General features: G+C 42.2%; 1 protein-coding gene across 1 annotated transcript; it reads right to left on the bottom strand.

Moving 5' to 3' along the window:
* Positions 1-370: 370 nt before the first annotated feature.
* mtpap (mitochondrial poly(A) polymerase) lies at positions 371-14,490 on the bottom strand. Its single transcript, XM_073488498.1, has 9 exons — positions 14,340-14,490; positions 13,679-13,845; positions 13,346-13,567; positions 12,987-13,211; positions 8,471-8,682; positions 6,406-6,632; positions 4,997-5,089; positions 4,819-4,892; positions 371-1,360 (listed from the first exon to the last, which is right to left on the bottom strand). The coding sequence occupies exons 1-9, from the start codon at positions 14,488-14,490 to the stop codon at positions 1,022-1,024; spliced, it is 1,710 nt and encodes a 569-aa protein (XP_073344599.1). The 3' UTR covers positions 371-1,021.
* Between the last annotated feature and the right edge of the window lie 45 nt (positions 14,491-14,535).

Raw genomic sequence — 14,535 nt, 5'->3', positions numbered from 1 at the left:
TACTTTATGCTAGCCTAATGTAGCATTACTGTATAAAGTCTGGTAACAGCAGCAAATACATTTCAGCCTGCAAGCTAACACTGACAATATTAGCTAGCTTTGAAAACGAGGAGCGCCCAGAGAAGTTTTTTCTAATTGTTAATGTATGACACAGATTGATAACATTATGAAGACAGAGGGTTAGTGAATGGTCTGTTAGTGTGAGGCGTGACACCCAAAACACTTGTTATATGTTATATAACTATAATAGTATAGTATTGTTATTTCGATAATCTACGGTTGTAACAAAATCCCACAGCACACCTGGACATGCCTCAGTTTGATGTCACATGAGGAGTTCAAAAATTAAATGAGTCAGAGACAAACAGAGTAAAATAAATAAGGTTTTAATTAAATCTATCAAGTTATTGGAAGTTAAGGAGAGATTTTAACTTTCTTTACCACATTCTCTCTACACTCCTCACTTTTAACTAATAGCATTGTATTGATTCTCGATGTGTGTGATAGCCTTTTAGTGCCTTTTGTCAGTTTTGAGGTGCAATAATAACCAAACGCAGTGTTTGCAATACAATCTTGATTATTCCATCTGTACTATACCATTAATACAAAACATATATACATAGTGATGTTGTTTGAGGTGTAAACACATGAAGTTGGTAATCAGTGTAAATGATAATATCCATGTACAGATTCTGAATCAGATGAACAGACAGATCTTCACTCTCAGCTCCTGCATGAGCATCTGGCAGTTTCCACAGTACTGACTTTAATCACAACAGGGTAGGGAAGTCTACAGTGAAGAACACAGTAATCAATCCCTTATTTTAGGTCCCAGACATATGCACGTACAGGCCTCAGTAACACCCTCCAGTGTCCATGTTTGGAACTAAAGTCCAGTGCAGAAGCTGCTCCTCGCCTCCTCAGTGAGACTTTGGACAACACCACCACACGCTTTCCTCCAATGAAACAGCTAAAGTAAAAGTACGAGGATGGAGCTGATTTCTGAGATTTCCCAAGAGTCCTAGCTTTTCTTTGGTTGTTTGTTATTCTTCAAAGATTCCAGCAGGCTCTTGATCCTCTCACTTGCTGGCTCCCGTCTCCTTTTATGCCGACTTTTGATCTCTGCGACCTGGGAGGGCTGGAGGAGGGCAGCGAGTCCCCAAGGTCTGGGAGTGTTCCCTGCAGTAACACCTGTGGGCCTGGTGGTTTCACTCTGGTGGAGCAGCCAGGAGCTCTCCTGACATAAAGCCACGAAGCGCCCCAGCTGTGTGGCGTTGACGTTCTTGCTGACGTTCAGAGAGGTTTCAAACGGGTTCTGGATGTGCAGCGGGGAGACCTCCGGCTTGTTCTGCTCTTTGCCCTGGAGAGAGAGAGAGGGGACAAAGCTGGCAGATGAAAACACATTCTGGAGCAGTGGCAGCTATAAGAGCAGTCCTGTATGTACAGTGAGTTCTGGTCCATCTCTATCTCATTGGTCATGGTTTTATCTCCTTGCTGCTGTATCTGGGGCGCGTAAAGCCGACTGAACACCTCTTCACGGGCGAGCAGATGGGAGAGGGAGAGACGTGCACGTGGCTCTGGAAGCGTTTTGACATGAGTCATGAAAAGAAGAAATAATTCAGGAAGTGGAACAAAAAAATGACAGGAATGTGCTCGACTGATATGAAAACCTGCTGTGCACACCGAACGTGTTAGCAACAGAAGCATATATGATGTGTACTGCATCTGACGGGCAGTCATGGCCATCACATGAACCATCAATATGTGGGTCAGAGAGGAGTCAAGAACCTTCTACCGTACTCTGCATACCGTTTCCTGCCTACAGCCTGACAGTAAAGGGGCAGGAGGGACGGAGTATGGCGACATAAAGCCATCAGTCAGAGAGGAGTGAAGCAGAGAATTGTAGCACAGTAAAGCAGATTTATGGCTGTTGCTCTGCTGGTGAATGCCTGTTGGCATGGGTCATGGCCACAGTCTACCTGCAGGCTTCCTCTGCTGTGTCAAACCTTTTATTAATCTTTAGGGTCTATCAATTAGTTAAACCCCCTGCATCTCATACGATGTGCCACCAAACTCCTACTTCATCAATTCAGTTATCAGCTACAACTCTACCAGCAAACGTAACGGCTGATAAGTAGGATGTTGTTTAATGTTACACAGTTTTTGAGATACGTTTAAGTTGAATCCATTTTAATTTTATTTACATAAAGTGTCAGCGTGGATGCTCTTTCAGTGCCTATAAAAAGTATAACGCAGGCACCAACACACAACAGCAGGAAGATGGGTCTAAATAGAATAAATATGTGTTTGTTTACACTGAGCCTGATGGAGCTCCTAATTGGAGCCCCAGCTTAAGGGCGCCGGGCCCCGTGGGGCCGGCATCAATCACACATGACAAGGACAGATGTCATCTCTGTGTGTGGTGTGTGGGAAGACGCCATCCACCAAACATCGCCTTTATTACCAACAGATTTCTCTGCTGGAGCTCAGAGCTGAGGCTGGGAGGAGACGTTGAAAAGGAGCCTGAAAATTGGTTTCCTTAAGAGCCGAAGCTCCTCCACAAAAACATTTTCTTTATGTTCTCATTAGTTAATGAGGCAAAGGATAGATTTTGCAGGCAGATTAGAAACCATCCGAGTAATAGGACGGACTATTTTGTGAGTAGAGCCTGACTGGTGCTGGGTTCTTTAAGTTTTTTTTCAGTATTTTTAATCAAGATCCTCGAAACATTTTTAAGACACAAAGAAGAATTAAATGCTCTCTGGTGGAAAAACAAACAAAAAAAATGTGTATTGACATTTCTCATTACATATCGTCTCTGCAACAAGCTTATATCAGCTGATATTAGCCCAGCTGATTGATTGGTCCAGTGGTCCAGGACAGCTTCAGACAGCAGCAGCAGCAGCTAGTGTCCACAGGACAGACACTAGAGCCCTGACTGGTTATGGAACACAGCTGCCTTCATCTGTCTCTTAAAGTAATGAGGATGAGATGGGAGGACATCAGATTTTATCACGGTTTGGGAAAAAAATTCTCAGGCTTAGTTGATTCTGGGGAATTTCCATCATTGTGATAATGGTGAGTCTGCATATTGAGAATATTCTCACATAAGTGACTTGGAGAAGCTGTCTGGCTCGATAACATACAGCCCTATATCGATTTCCTTTTAAAGTTTGTCTTTTTAAGAGTTTAAAGAACATTTTGATAACTAACACAATAATATCATGTATCACAATTATTTTGGCCAGGATAGTCCTAGTCAGTAACTTTTACATTAAAGCTCCTTATGAATTCATTCAGACATTACTGGACATTTACTTTAAGAGATACAATGCTTGCATGATATTTGGCACCTGATGTATAGAAGAAAGTGGTGTGGTGAGTTAAGTTATGTAGGAAGACAGGTGTTTCTGTGCTCTCATAAGGTGCATCTGTGATGGATGTTTCAGTCATCATGAAAGGCAGCAGAGCAGATACACAGACACATTACAGTTCATTTGGAATCATGTGTCTGCGCTCCAGATAAATGTAAGGGCTCCACAAACCCTGAAGGAAATATCTGACTCCAGCTTGTTCACCAGCTGGTCTCCAACTGTGTGTTTGTTGTGTGCTGCTGGATGAAATGATGCTATGACAATCAGAGCTCCGTAAAGCTGAGAGGAGCTGCAGATTCAGCTGTTGATTCTCTGGAGGTCCTTCTCAACTATTCAATCATTACTTTTAGCCTACTTTTTGACTGTTTTTCAGTTACTTATCTAAACACAAATCTGAGGAAGTATCAGAAGTAGACAAGCCGTAATTATTGCGGTGGCTTCGCTCAACAATAGGGGCTCATTTGAATGCAAGCTGTGGTGAGAAGTGAACGGTTTTGTACTTTTACCTTTACTTTCTATGCAATGTTACTTTTGACAATGACGTCTAGGACGTCATGAAGAGCCTGTGCTGTTCTCAGCTGCTCCAACAATTGTGCCAAACTTCAACTTTGGTAACAAACTGAATGTGAAGTACACGAGCCGCAACTTCACGATGAGTGTCCTGTCTGAGACCAAACACTTTACATAGATTCACTGGACATGCGGAGGACCAAGATATCTGCCAGGAGTGGATCAACAATGTTATAATTACTTTAATTCATTTATTATTATTGTTATTTTGACCCTCTGTACATGAGGCCTAGTTGTCTTTTTGTTGCCAGGCTATTAATGAAATAATGTTTTTAAAAATTTGTATTTTTAAATGTTTGACTGATGCATCTGGTCTGTAATGATTAAATGTAGCTCTTGATAGATTATGCTAGCTAGCTAGTACATTAACGTTAGTATATTACACAGTTCTTCATCATTTGGAATGTGGTAATGGTCATTTTTTTCACTGTTCCTCATCATCTATTCTGGCTATTGTCCTAAGCAATGTCTAATATGAAAAATATGAATGACAGTAAGGTCACCATCCATATAAAAAACTTTATCATTAACTGGGCGCCACTGTCTTTACCCATGCTGCTGTTACTGTGAGCAGGCGGAGGTTCCATCGCAGTAATGGCGGCGACGTTAGATGGTTGGAACCACAAATCGCTCATCGATTCATCTATGACCTTCGCTGCTTGCTCGTAAGCTACGCAGGGTTCAGGTGTAACAGCTGACTCATTGAATGGATGTTTATACACATTAATTTAGCTCTCTTCAGTCAATCAGAAGTAAGTTCTGTGGTTTAAGTACCCCTGGTCAGGAGACATAATGAAGACATAATGTGAATTGTCATCTTAGGGTCTGTCGTCTGTGGTTACATGGGACTAATGATATGAACAAACATACATACCTTTCTGATATTTATGGACATCTTGGTGAAAGCAAAGGTGGAGTAGAAGTCAAAGAATTCACACAGCAGTTGCTCTGAGAGAAAAGTTAGAAAATGGAGTTAGTGGCTAACAGAAACTGTGGTATCAATCAAAGTGAGTTGTAGCCCTGCAGCTCCAACTCCACGCTCCCGTGCTCACCCAGTGTTTCTGTGTTGCTCTGGAGCTGGATCCTGCTGAAGTCGCTGACAAACGTGCAGTCGTTCCCCTCAATCATGCTCTTGTCCGCGGGACCTTGTGGGACAAGAGCAGGGATACAAGGTAAATGACTGGCTTAACAGGCCTATGATGGCCATAAATAAGACAGAGACGGATGGTGTCGGTGCATTCATGGAGAGGAAACAGAATATCCCAGGGGGAAGGACAGTGAGCTGCATGAACATGTATGAATATGAAAGTGGTCAGAGAACAGAGAGTATGGATCAGGTCTTTGCTTGGCTGGTTTTCTTCTCCAGCAGTGCCCTTGTAACCAGTCTCCTTCACCACCATGAGGCGGCTGGTGTCTGTGTGTGTGTGTGTGTGTGTGTGTATGTGTGTGTAAAACACCGCTGTTTAAATAGCTGCCAGTATGCTGCCGTGTGTGTCCGGAGGAGGCGGGGTCATTGACCTTCCCAGAGTGATGGGCCTTTTATTGTCCTGTAAGCACTCTGTGTGATAGAGTCTGTGCTAAACGGGGCAGAGGCAGAGGAGGTGGAGGAAGTGGAGGAGATGTAGGGAGGTGGAGGAGGAGGGGGGGTAGATTGCTTTTGGAAGGCAATTATCAGGCAGCCAAGGTGACAGAGAGAGAGAGTAGACAGAGATGGAGGAGCTGCAGTGGCAGGCAGTGTGGTGTGCCGGTGGTTCATATTATCATAGAACACATTCATACACATGGTAATGAGAAGGTAAGGTGTGCTCCAATGTCTGCTACAGAGCCAGCATTGAAACCTCTCTCTCAGAGTAGCAGTTACATTTCAAATACTGAAATCAAATTTAAATGTAATTTAATTTTAACAAATTTAAATATAACATCCTAGTGAAGGAAAAACTTATGAAAATCCAACCAGACAGCAGTTGTGCTAATTGTTTGTACCATTGCCCACAAATATCTTGTACACAAATATTAAGGAAATAAATACCACAAACTACTGCCTATATTTATGAGTTGATAACCCCTGTGAGCCTGATCACTGCCAGAGGTCCTCTGGGCAGGGCCCTATCTGATGATGTCAAAATCTTTTTCTTAACTGATCCAATCTGTTGTGATTGGCAGTATTTGGATTTTATTATCTTCTGGATCTTATTTACTTTGATTATACATTTTTATTGTAAAGCATTATGTAACTTTGTTTTTAAAAGGTGCCATATAAATATAGCTGCCATTATTATTATTGTGATTATCATCGTCATCATTATTATTATTATTAGTAGTGTTGTTATAGTTATTATTATTATCACCAACACTATCATTATCACTATTAATTTTTACATGTCATCATATCGCCCTAATCTCGGTTCTATTCTTGGTTACGGGGGACAGAGTGGGGTCATCAGGTGGTGCTGGGTGGTACCTGCCAGGCCCTTTAGGTGGTCCAGGGTGGGGATGATGGGAGGGCTCCTCCTCTGCAGGAAGAATAGCACCATGACGGTGAGGGAGAAGTTGGTGATCCAGGCTCCAGGTATGCTGCTGGTGATGCCGTGAGCTCGGGCCCAACAGCGCACCGTGAACACCAGGAAACGCACCCGAGGGTCCAGCTGTCCATAGAGGTAGAGCAGCTCTGTGCTCTTGATCGCCACCCTGTGGAGAACAGGCAGAATTGCTACTGGGGCTTCTTTGTGGCTGTTTGTATCAGTGTTGGGAGACTTTCATGACAAAATAAAATAAAAATATCAAATAGGAAATAAGGCAGCTATTCTTTGATATCCTGACATTGACAGTAACCATGGTGGTATGATTAAAGCTTCTGCATCAATCTGTTGATGGAAAAAAAAGGAAAAATATACTTCAGCAGCAGCTGTGTTGCAATGTTCTCCTAGATATTTAGCCATGGCACGATGTCCCAGCATACATGGGCTGAATGAAATTATTGTCTCAATTATTCGTTTAGTTGTTTGTTCTAAAATATCTGAAAAAGTTGAAATATATCAATCAGTGTTTCCCAAAGCTCAAGGCGACGTCCTCAAGTGTCTTGTTTGGTCCACAACCCAAAGATATTCAGATTTCTGTCATGGAGGAGGAAAGAAACAAGAAAATATTCACATTTAACAAGCTGACATCACAGAATTTTACTTGTATGTAAAAATTCTCTGTCAGCCTGTTAAATGTGAATATTATTTTCTAAGTGTCCTATTTTCATTTAGATTAGCTCTTTAACATACAGGGAACACAGTGTGATAGGCGTGTGTCGGAGCAGCACTGAGTCACTCGAGTGGTTGCTGTCACTGCTATGATCATTTACGAGGAAACCAACAGTTTATAGTTGACAACTAGGGTTGCAATGGTATGTAATTTTCATGGAACAACAACCCTCTCAAAACGGTCTACGGTACAGAATTATTATTATAACTGAATGTTTTTTGGTTAAACAAACGCTTTATTATAATTTCACAAAGAAACAATTCAACAACACAGATGAGCTCATGTACACGGTATGACAATTTTCATACCACAGCATACCTTAAAAACAGTCTATCACAGCAACCCTACTGACAACTAAATCATGAATTGATAATTGTTGTGGCTTTATTATAAAGGGTTATAACTAAACCTCCTTCTCCACAGTGTGAGAGGGGAGTGTACTCTTTGAAATGACTGTTCACCGTTTTGATCTGTCCATTGTAGCTCTGTACTAAAATGTGTGTATTAAACACTGTGCCTACAAAACTGTGATTTAATGTGTGAATATAAAAATATTAGCATAATGATAAACATCCACTTGATCCTGACACTTCACACACTCCTGACTGCAGAAAGTAAAAATCCTATATCATGATGAAGGTGAAGGGTCAGTGAAACCAAAACGTCAGCAAAACCACCACTAGAGAGCAGTCTTCAGCCAGTCACACTCAGCTGCTGCTAGTTTTCGGTTTCTGTGACCCACACACACACACACAGACACACACACACGCTCTGAGCCAGGAAGGTGCTGCGCTTTAGAGATCTCAGAACGCGATTTGAAAAAAATCCCCCTCACATCCACCCACAGTGGGTGCTTCGACTCCATTTCCTTAGAAAGTGCACTGTGGTTTTCTGTACGTTAGCAGGTGTGTATACCATCAACTGAGACCAATGAGGCTGGAAAGAAGTGAAACACAAACAAGTCCCCCCCATGGCCCCTCTGTACAGTTTCACTGTGGCAACATGCAACTGAGCCCTCACAGCACTTCCTGCCACACAACAGTGTCTGTTTGGGGCTTTTGCAACGCCAGTGTGGCCAGATGATATTCAGGACAACAGAAAACTAACGAGCAGTTTCTGTGAAGCAACAGGCCTATGACCTGCTCCGATTGGCATTTCGAGATATGACCCCGAAACTGACCCTTTCTTTAAGAAACCACTGCACCAGAGCCATAACGCATGGTTTACATACAGGCTAAAAGCCATGGTCCTGTAATATATGTAGCCAGGGGGATTACCTGTTGTTGGCTGTGAGGTCACACTGAAAACCAGAGGGCTGGTGAGCAAAACGGAGCAGGGGACATCGTGCGTTGAGAATCTTCTGCACCCCAACACACCCTGGGCCAAACTGGTCCACACACTCCCCGATGACGGACAGGATGCTCTGGGTGACGGCCCGCTCTGAGTTGGCCCTCTTCAGCTGGTACTCCAGTGACAGACCTGATTTTGGCTGCACACACAGAGTTTCATTAATGATCCTAAATCACACTCTGTTTGTAACTTACGGCACAATATTTACTTTACACCATTTTTTTCAAGTTTACAAAATCTCAGTGTACTACTCCTGCCCCATACTGTGTCCTTTAAAGCTTCAATAATGGAAGAAAAAAGTGGGGTCCATTATAGTAAAACAGCAGCTAACAGTGATTCATGTCTGACATTGCACTGCAGAGTGAACTATTGATTATGGAAGGAAGCAGCAGCAGATTCACTGCGCTGTTCACACATATCAGCAGGGTCCTCTGCATCAACTGCTCCACTTTGGTAATCCAAAATGACCAAACACAAACAATGGAGAATACGGTCAAAATTTCCCAAATATCTTGTTTGGTCTGAACAACAGTCCAAAGCCTGAAGCTTCTGGTTAACAAGAAAACACAGAAAACAATTGAGAGGCTGGAACCAATATCAGGCATTGTTGTTTGCAATGTGACTTAAAATATGACTAAATTATCAAAACAGTTGCAGATGAACTGACTAAATTCAACATGGCTATACTTATATTGTGCTTTACAATTTACCTCCCATTCACACACACACATGGCAGGTACATGGTGCTGGCCTGACCATCGGACACTGGTGACACGTAACACTGACTGACTATTGATGAACAGTTTCAGCTCTGCACTATGAAGAACTATAAAGAATAAAAAACACATCTTGTAACATTTAGATGTCATGCATTGCTGTAAGACTTCACTTTAACGGCCCGATTTTGCATTTATAAGCAGTATACAAACATTTACCAAACGCGCTTTACCATTACTGCACCTTTTCCTTTGTGGCAAAAGATTATGAAATGAACTAATTCTCCTCATTTATAGTTTGTTACCTTAAAGACAACAAGAGAGGAAAAATAAGTGAGTGCATCAAGTCTGAAAATGACTTGATTTGTTTTACCCGCATTATTCCAAATGATTGATACTTTCAAAACACATACAGTAACTCTGACTTTAACATTATTAAGTGATTCCAGGCAACAGACGCATAAATCAATGCAAATCCCTTACCAAGGTAATGTTTGTTAGACTTGAAGGAAAAGCTTTAATTCAAACAGCAAAGTGTGTCTGTAGTATTTTTCAAACCCTTTTTGTTCTCCACAGCTGTCTTCACTTTCACTCTGCAGAACTCACAAAACTCAAACGGTGGTAAATGACAGCAGCTGGTATCTGTTTCACTTTTTCCCTCTGCCAAGGAGGAAATGTTTCACCTGTGTCTGTTGGTTGGTTTATCAGCAGGATTACACGAAACCTACTGAACAGATTCCCATGAAACTTGGGTGGAGGATGAGTCTCAGCCCAGAATACACCCCATTAACTTTTGTGCAAATCCAGATAAATGGAAGGATTTATCCAGGATTTTTTTCTCACTTTCTGTAACATTATGAGATAGATTTTTTTTTTTTTAACATTCTCAGTTAATTGGATTTTGATGTAAACATCAGGTGTATTTAGGTGGGAGGTATCTATGAGTGAGTACAATTTATGCAGATCCTAGATCAGGGGTCTCATTTATAAAACTGTGTAGGATTCACATCTAAAGGTGGCGTACAGACAAAACACAGAAAATGCTTAAAATATTCAGATTTATAACACAGTGCACATGCACATCCTACACCGGTTTCCCTTTATAAATCACAATCAACTCGGAATGTGGTGCATCTTTTGCGAGCTTCATGTAAGGCTCATAGGACACAAGGACACAGATGTGAAAGACGCACCATGACTCAGGTAGCTTCATTAGCATTACCTTGTTTAGAATAAGTTAAGCATTCACATTCAAGTTGTGTTCGATATTTATTTGCACAAAGAAACAAGACAGTTTCTTTTATGTTTAGCTGCTGCATGTTGGTGCTGCAGCCCCGCACCTCCACCACACCACAACCGGTCAGCAGGTTAGAGTTAAAAGAAATAAGACTTCTTTTATGTGACTTAAGCTGTACACTGAAAGATAATAATATGAAAATTAAAGCTGCAAGCAGCGATGAACGGGCCCTCGCAGTCCACGCGGGTCGGGGCGTGCTGCTGTCGGGGCGTGCTCCTTACCCGGACCCATTGCCCCGTTATTGTGCGCGCATGTCTTAACTGATAGCCAAAAACGGTTTTGTGTTGATAATAGCGCCACCTGCTGGTGATTTTTGGTGTGTGAGTTACAGATGCCAGTCTATACCACCCCAATCAGTTTCATATCCATAAGTGTTATGGTGTGGGCACAGTGCCACTTATAAAATGAAACTGCCACCAGAGCGCCACCTAGTGTCAGATCGGTAACACCTTCGTCAGCTGTCCTCAGGAGGCCCTTGGCAATGAGTGTACCAAGTTTTGTGTTAATCCGACTAACCAGTGTCAAGATATGAAATACTTCAATTTAAATAGCGCCAACTAGTGGTCATCGGCCAAGATTTTGCACAGAGCCTTAGGGGCTCATGGGGAAGTTGTATCCTGAGTTTCACGTCATTTGTACACACCAATGTGGAGATATGCAACACTTCCTGTTTTGACCCGAATCCACATGAAGTTGTTATTTAATAACTTGAGTGTTCTTTGGCATATCAAAATTCTTTTAATAACTTTTTGTCCGAAGGGTCTACAGATGCTGTGTGCAAAGTTTTGTGCAAATTGGTGAAATTGCCTGGGAGGAGTTGGAAAAAGTAGGTTTGCAACATTTGGCGAATTTGCAAATTGAGTTCTGGCGAGAAAGTGGGCGTGGCATACATCACACAGTCCAGCTCAATTCAGGGAACATGTAGATATAAGGTTTAACAATGTGCGCCATATTATGTGGGAGTTATTAGGCAAAAACGGTTTGTGTTGATGATAGCGCCCCCTGCTGGTCATTTTTGGTGTGTGAGTTACAGGGGCCGGTCTATACCACCCCTGTCAATTTCATATCCATAAGTGTTATGGTGTGGGCACAGTGCCAAATAGAAAATGAAACTGCCACCAGAGCGCCACCTAGTGTCAGATCGGTAACACCTTTGTCAGTTGTCCTCAGGAGGTCATTGGCAATGAGTGTACCAAAATTTGTGTTAATCTAACCAACCGATGTGGAGATATAAAATACTTGAATTTAAAGAGCGCCACCTAGTGGTCATCGGCAATAAATTTGCACAGAGCCTTAGGGGCTCATGTGGAAGTAGTGTCCTGAGTTTCACGTCATTCGGACAAACCAATGTGGAGATATGCAACACTTCCTGTTTGGAACGAAATCTGCAGGAAGTAGTTATTTAATAACTTGAGTATTTTTTAAAATATCAAAATTCTTTTGATAACTTTTTGTCAGGAGAATCCACAGATGCTGTGTGCAAAGTTTTGTGCAAATTGGTGAAATTGCCCGGGAGGAGTTCGAAAAAGTAGGTTTGCGACATTTCGCGAGCTAGCGAAAAAAAAGCCAGGCAAAAATGGGCGTGGCCTATATCAGGAGATTCAGCAAGATTTACTGAATGCGAGGACATAAGGTTTTTGAATGTATGACAAAGTATGTGGGAGTTATTAGGCAAAACACACTTTCCTTGATTGTAGCGCCACCTAGTGGTGGACATTCACAACGACAACAGATTCTAAAATTTTTCGCCAGGTCTGATCTATATTCCAAGTTTGGTGACTTTTGGGGTATGTTCAGGCAGTGAAAAATGCGATCATGACGGACAAAGGAAAATAATAATAATAATAATAATCATTACAATTACAATAGGGTCCTCGCAGTTTCACTGCTCGGGCCCTAATTACCCTGACTGAAACTGACAGTGAATGGATCATCACCTCACCGACAGTCAGTGCAACGATCAGGTGATAGAAATATCTGAAACAATAAACTTGTATCTACCCGACCAGGCAACATCAATTAAAACTACATTTCTCCTATTCTGTACGTTCAAAGTATGTCTGAGTTTGTATGTATTATCCTAAATTATGTTTTTTTTAGTTTATACAGGGATATAGAGTCTGATATTGGATTAGACTTCGTGATAGCATTATGAATGGGTATGAAAGGGGAATCCTCGAAAGGCTCAGTCGTTCACAAACAAGGATGAAGCGAATTTCACCACTTTGTGAACATATGGTTGTATAAAGGCGATTACTACATGGTCTCAGGAACACTAAAATGTATGTAAACCCTGTGTGGTTGCAAATTGCACTCTTTTTTAATTTACATTTTTTCACAGCGTCCAGACTTTTTGGGAATCAGGCTTGTAGTTTGAAAACTGACCATGTTATCTCCGGCAACTCTCTCTCCCCAACCTCCCATTATTACCGTCTTTGCCTTTCTCCCACTGATGCCATCCAGGTCCAGGATCACGTCCAGGTCACAGCCCAGCTTTCCAAAACCGTTCACCGATGAGCCGAAAGGCTTGATGGTGCATTCTGGGAAATAAGCAGCAGCAATGTCCTGGAGCAGAGAGCAGACGAGGAAACGCAGTCGGCTGTTCTCCTCTGTTAGCTGATAGGATTCTGTCAGGGAGATCACCTGCCGGTCTATCTGAGGGGGAAAGAGAAGACAGACCATGTTAGCACGTTAACTTTCACAGATGGATTTGTATTTAAAGTCGAATCCAACCCTCTGGATTGTTTAATCTAAGCTGTAACTCTGTGTGTGACAACCAGTCCACTTACACTTTCCTCTCTGGACAGCCTCTGTATAAGCTGGTTGATGGGAGCAGTGGTCTGTGGCTGGTACTGCTGGTTCGTTGAGCCCGCTGAGTCGACGTTCTTCAGTGACAGCAGTCTTGATTTAAAAGGCACCAAGGCTTCATGGCTGACAGTGGGGATGGCTGCCTCTTCAAGTAAAGATGCAACGCTTTCCCGGTTGGTAAATTCCACTACGGCATACATGCCCTGGAAAATAACACAAATACACACAATTACATCTACCAACTGAATCCAGTCAAGTTGGCCTTATATGTACCTTGTAACATGCTGGAAAACAATCCTTGGTCGTTCACGCACATAGCTTTCATAAAAGAAGTATTTCTTGACTTCTCCATGTCTTGATAAAAACTTGAGGAACTTTTTCTCATTGGTTCTGGGGCTGCAGTTGATGAGGACAGATCTCGTCGCCTCTCCTTGTCTCTCCGCCTGGACAGCATACAAAGACCTGCGTCCATGCTTTTCATCTGATAACAGAGAAGCAGAACATCAGTCACTACTGTAGTTTCACTTTAAGGATGGCTTGGATTTGTTGTCATTGTTCATCCCTGTGCAGTTAGCATAATGTTATCAGACAAACTTTGCAGCATTAGCTGTAAGAAGAATAGCACGTTTCATTAACTCTTACAGGATACTGTTTCATTCGGCATACAAATCATCCACAAAGCAACATCTATTAATGTCAACTCTTCTTTGAAATGACAGATGCAATGCCTTCAGGAGAAGATTTTATTGAAACAGGACTCCTTGGCAAAGAAAAAACAACGCCGAATTTTACCAAGACACTTTACCCTTACATTTTCTATTCAAAATGTCACGCATTTTGGATGATAGCCAAGCAAACCCAAAACATACAGATTTCTGAATGAAGTTTGGAATGACGGCTTAATCCAGGAGAGTGAGCTAGCATCAAGGCTAGTAAGAAGGCTAACTTAGTTTGTCTGTCGCTTGATAAACTGACCAGTTTCCTCTTTTCGAAGTGCGTCACCCTCCGCAGCAGCGACGTTTGTTCCGATATTCCTGTGGAGGAATGTTTCGACCCTACGTAGGCTCCTCACCAAGCTGCCCCTGCCCCTCATATGTAACCTGCACACTGCTAAGGAGGACGCCATTGCTGTTCAGAAAGAAACGGAACAGCGCATGCGCGTGGTCCTCTG

Source organism: Pagrus major, chromosome 19 (assembly GCF_040436345.1).
Source record: "Pagrus major chromosome 19, Pma_NU_1.0".
NCBI lineage: Eukaryota > Metazoa > Chordata > Actinopteri > Spariformes > Sparidae > Pagrus > Pagrus major.
This window is presented reverse-complemented; position numbering and strand designations above follow the sequence as displayed.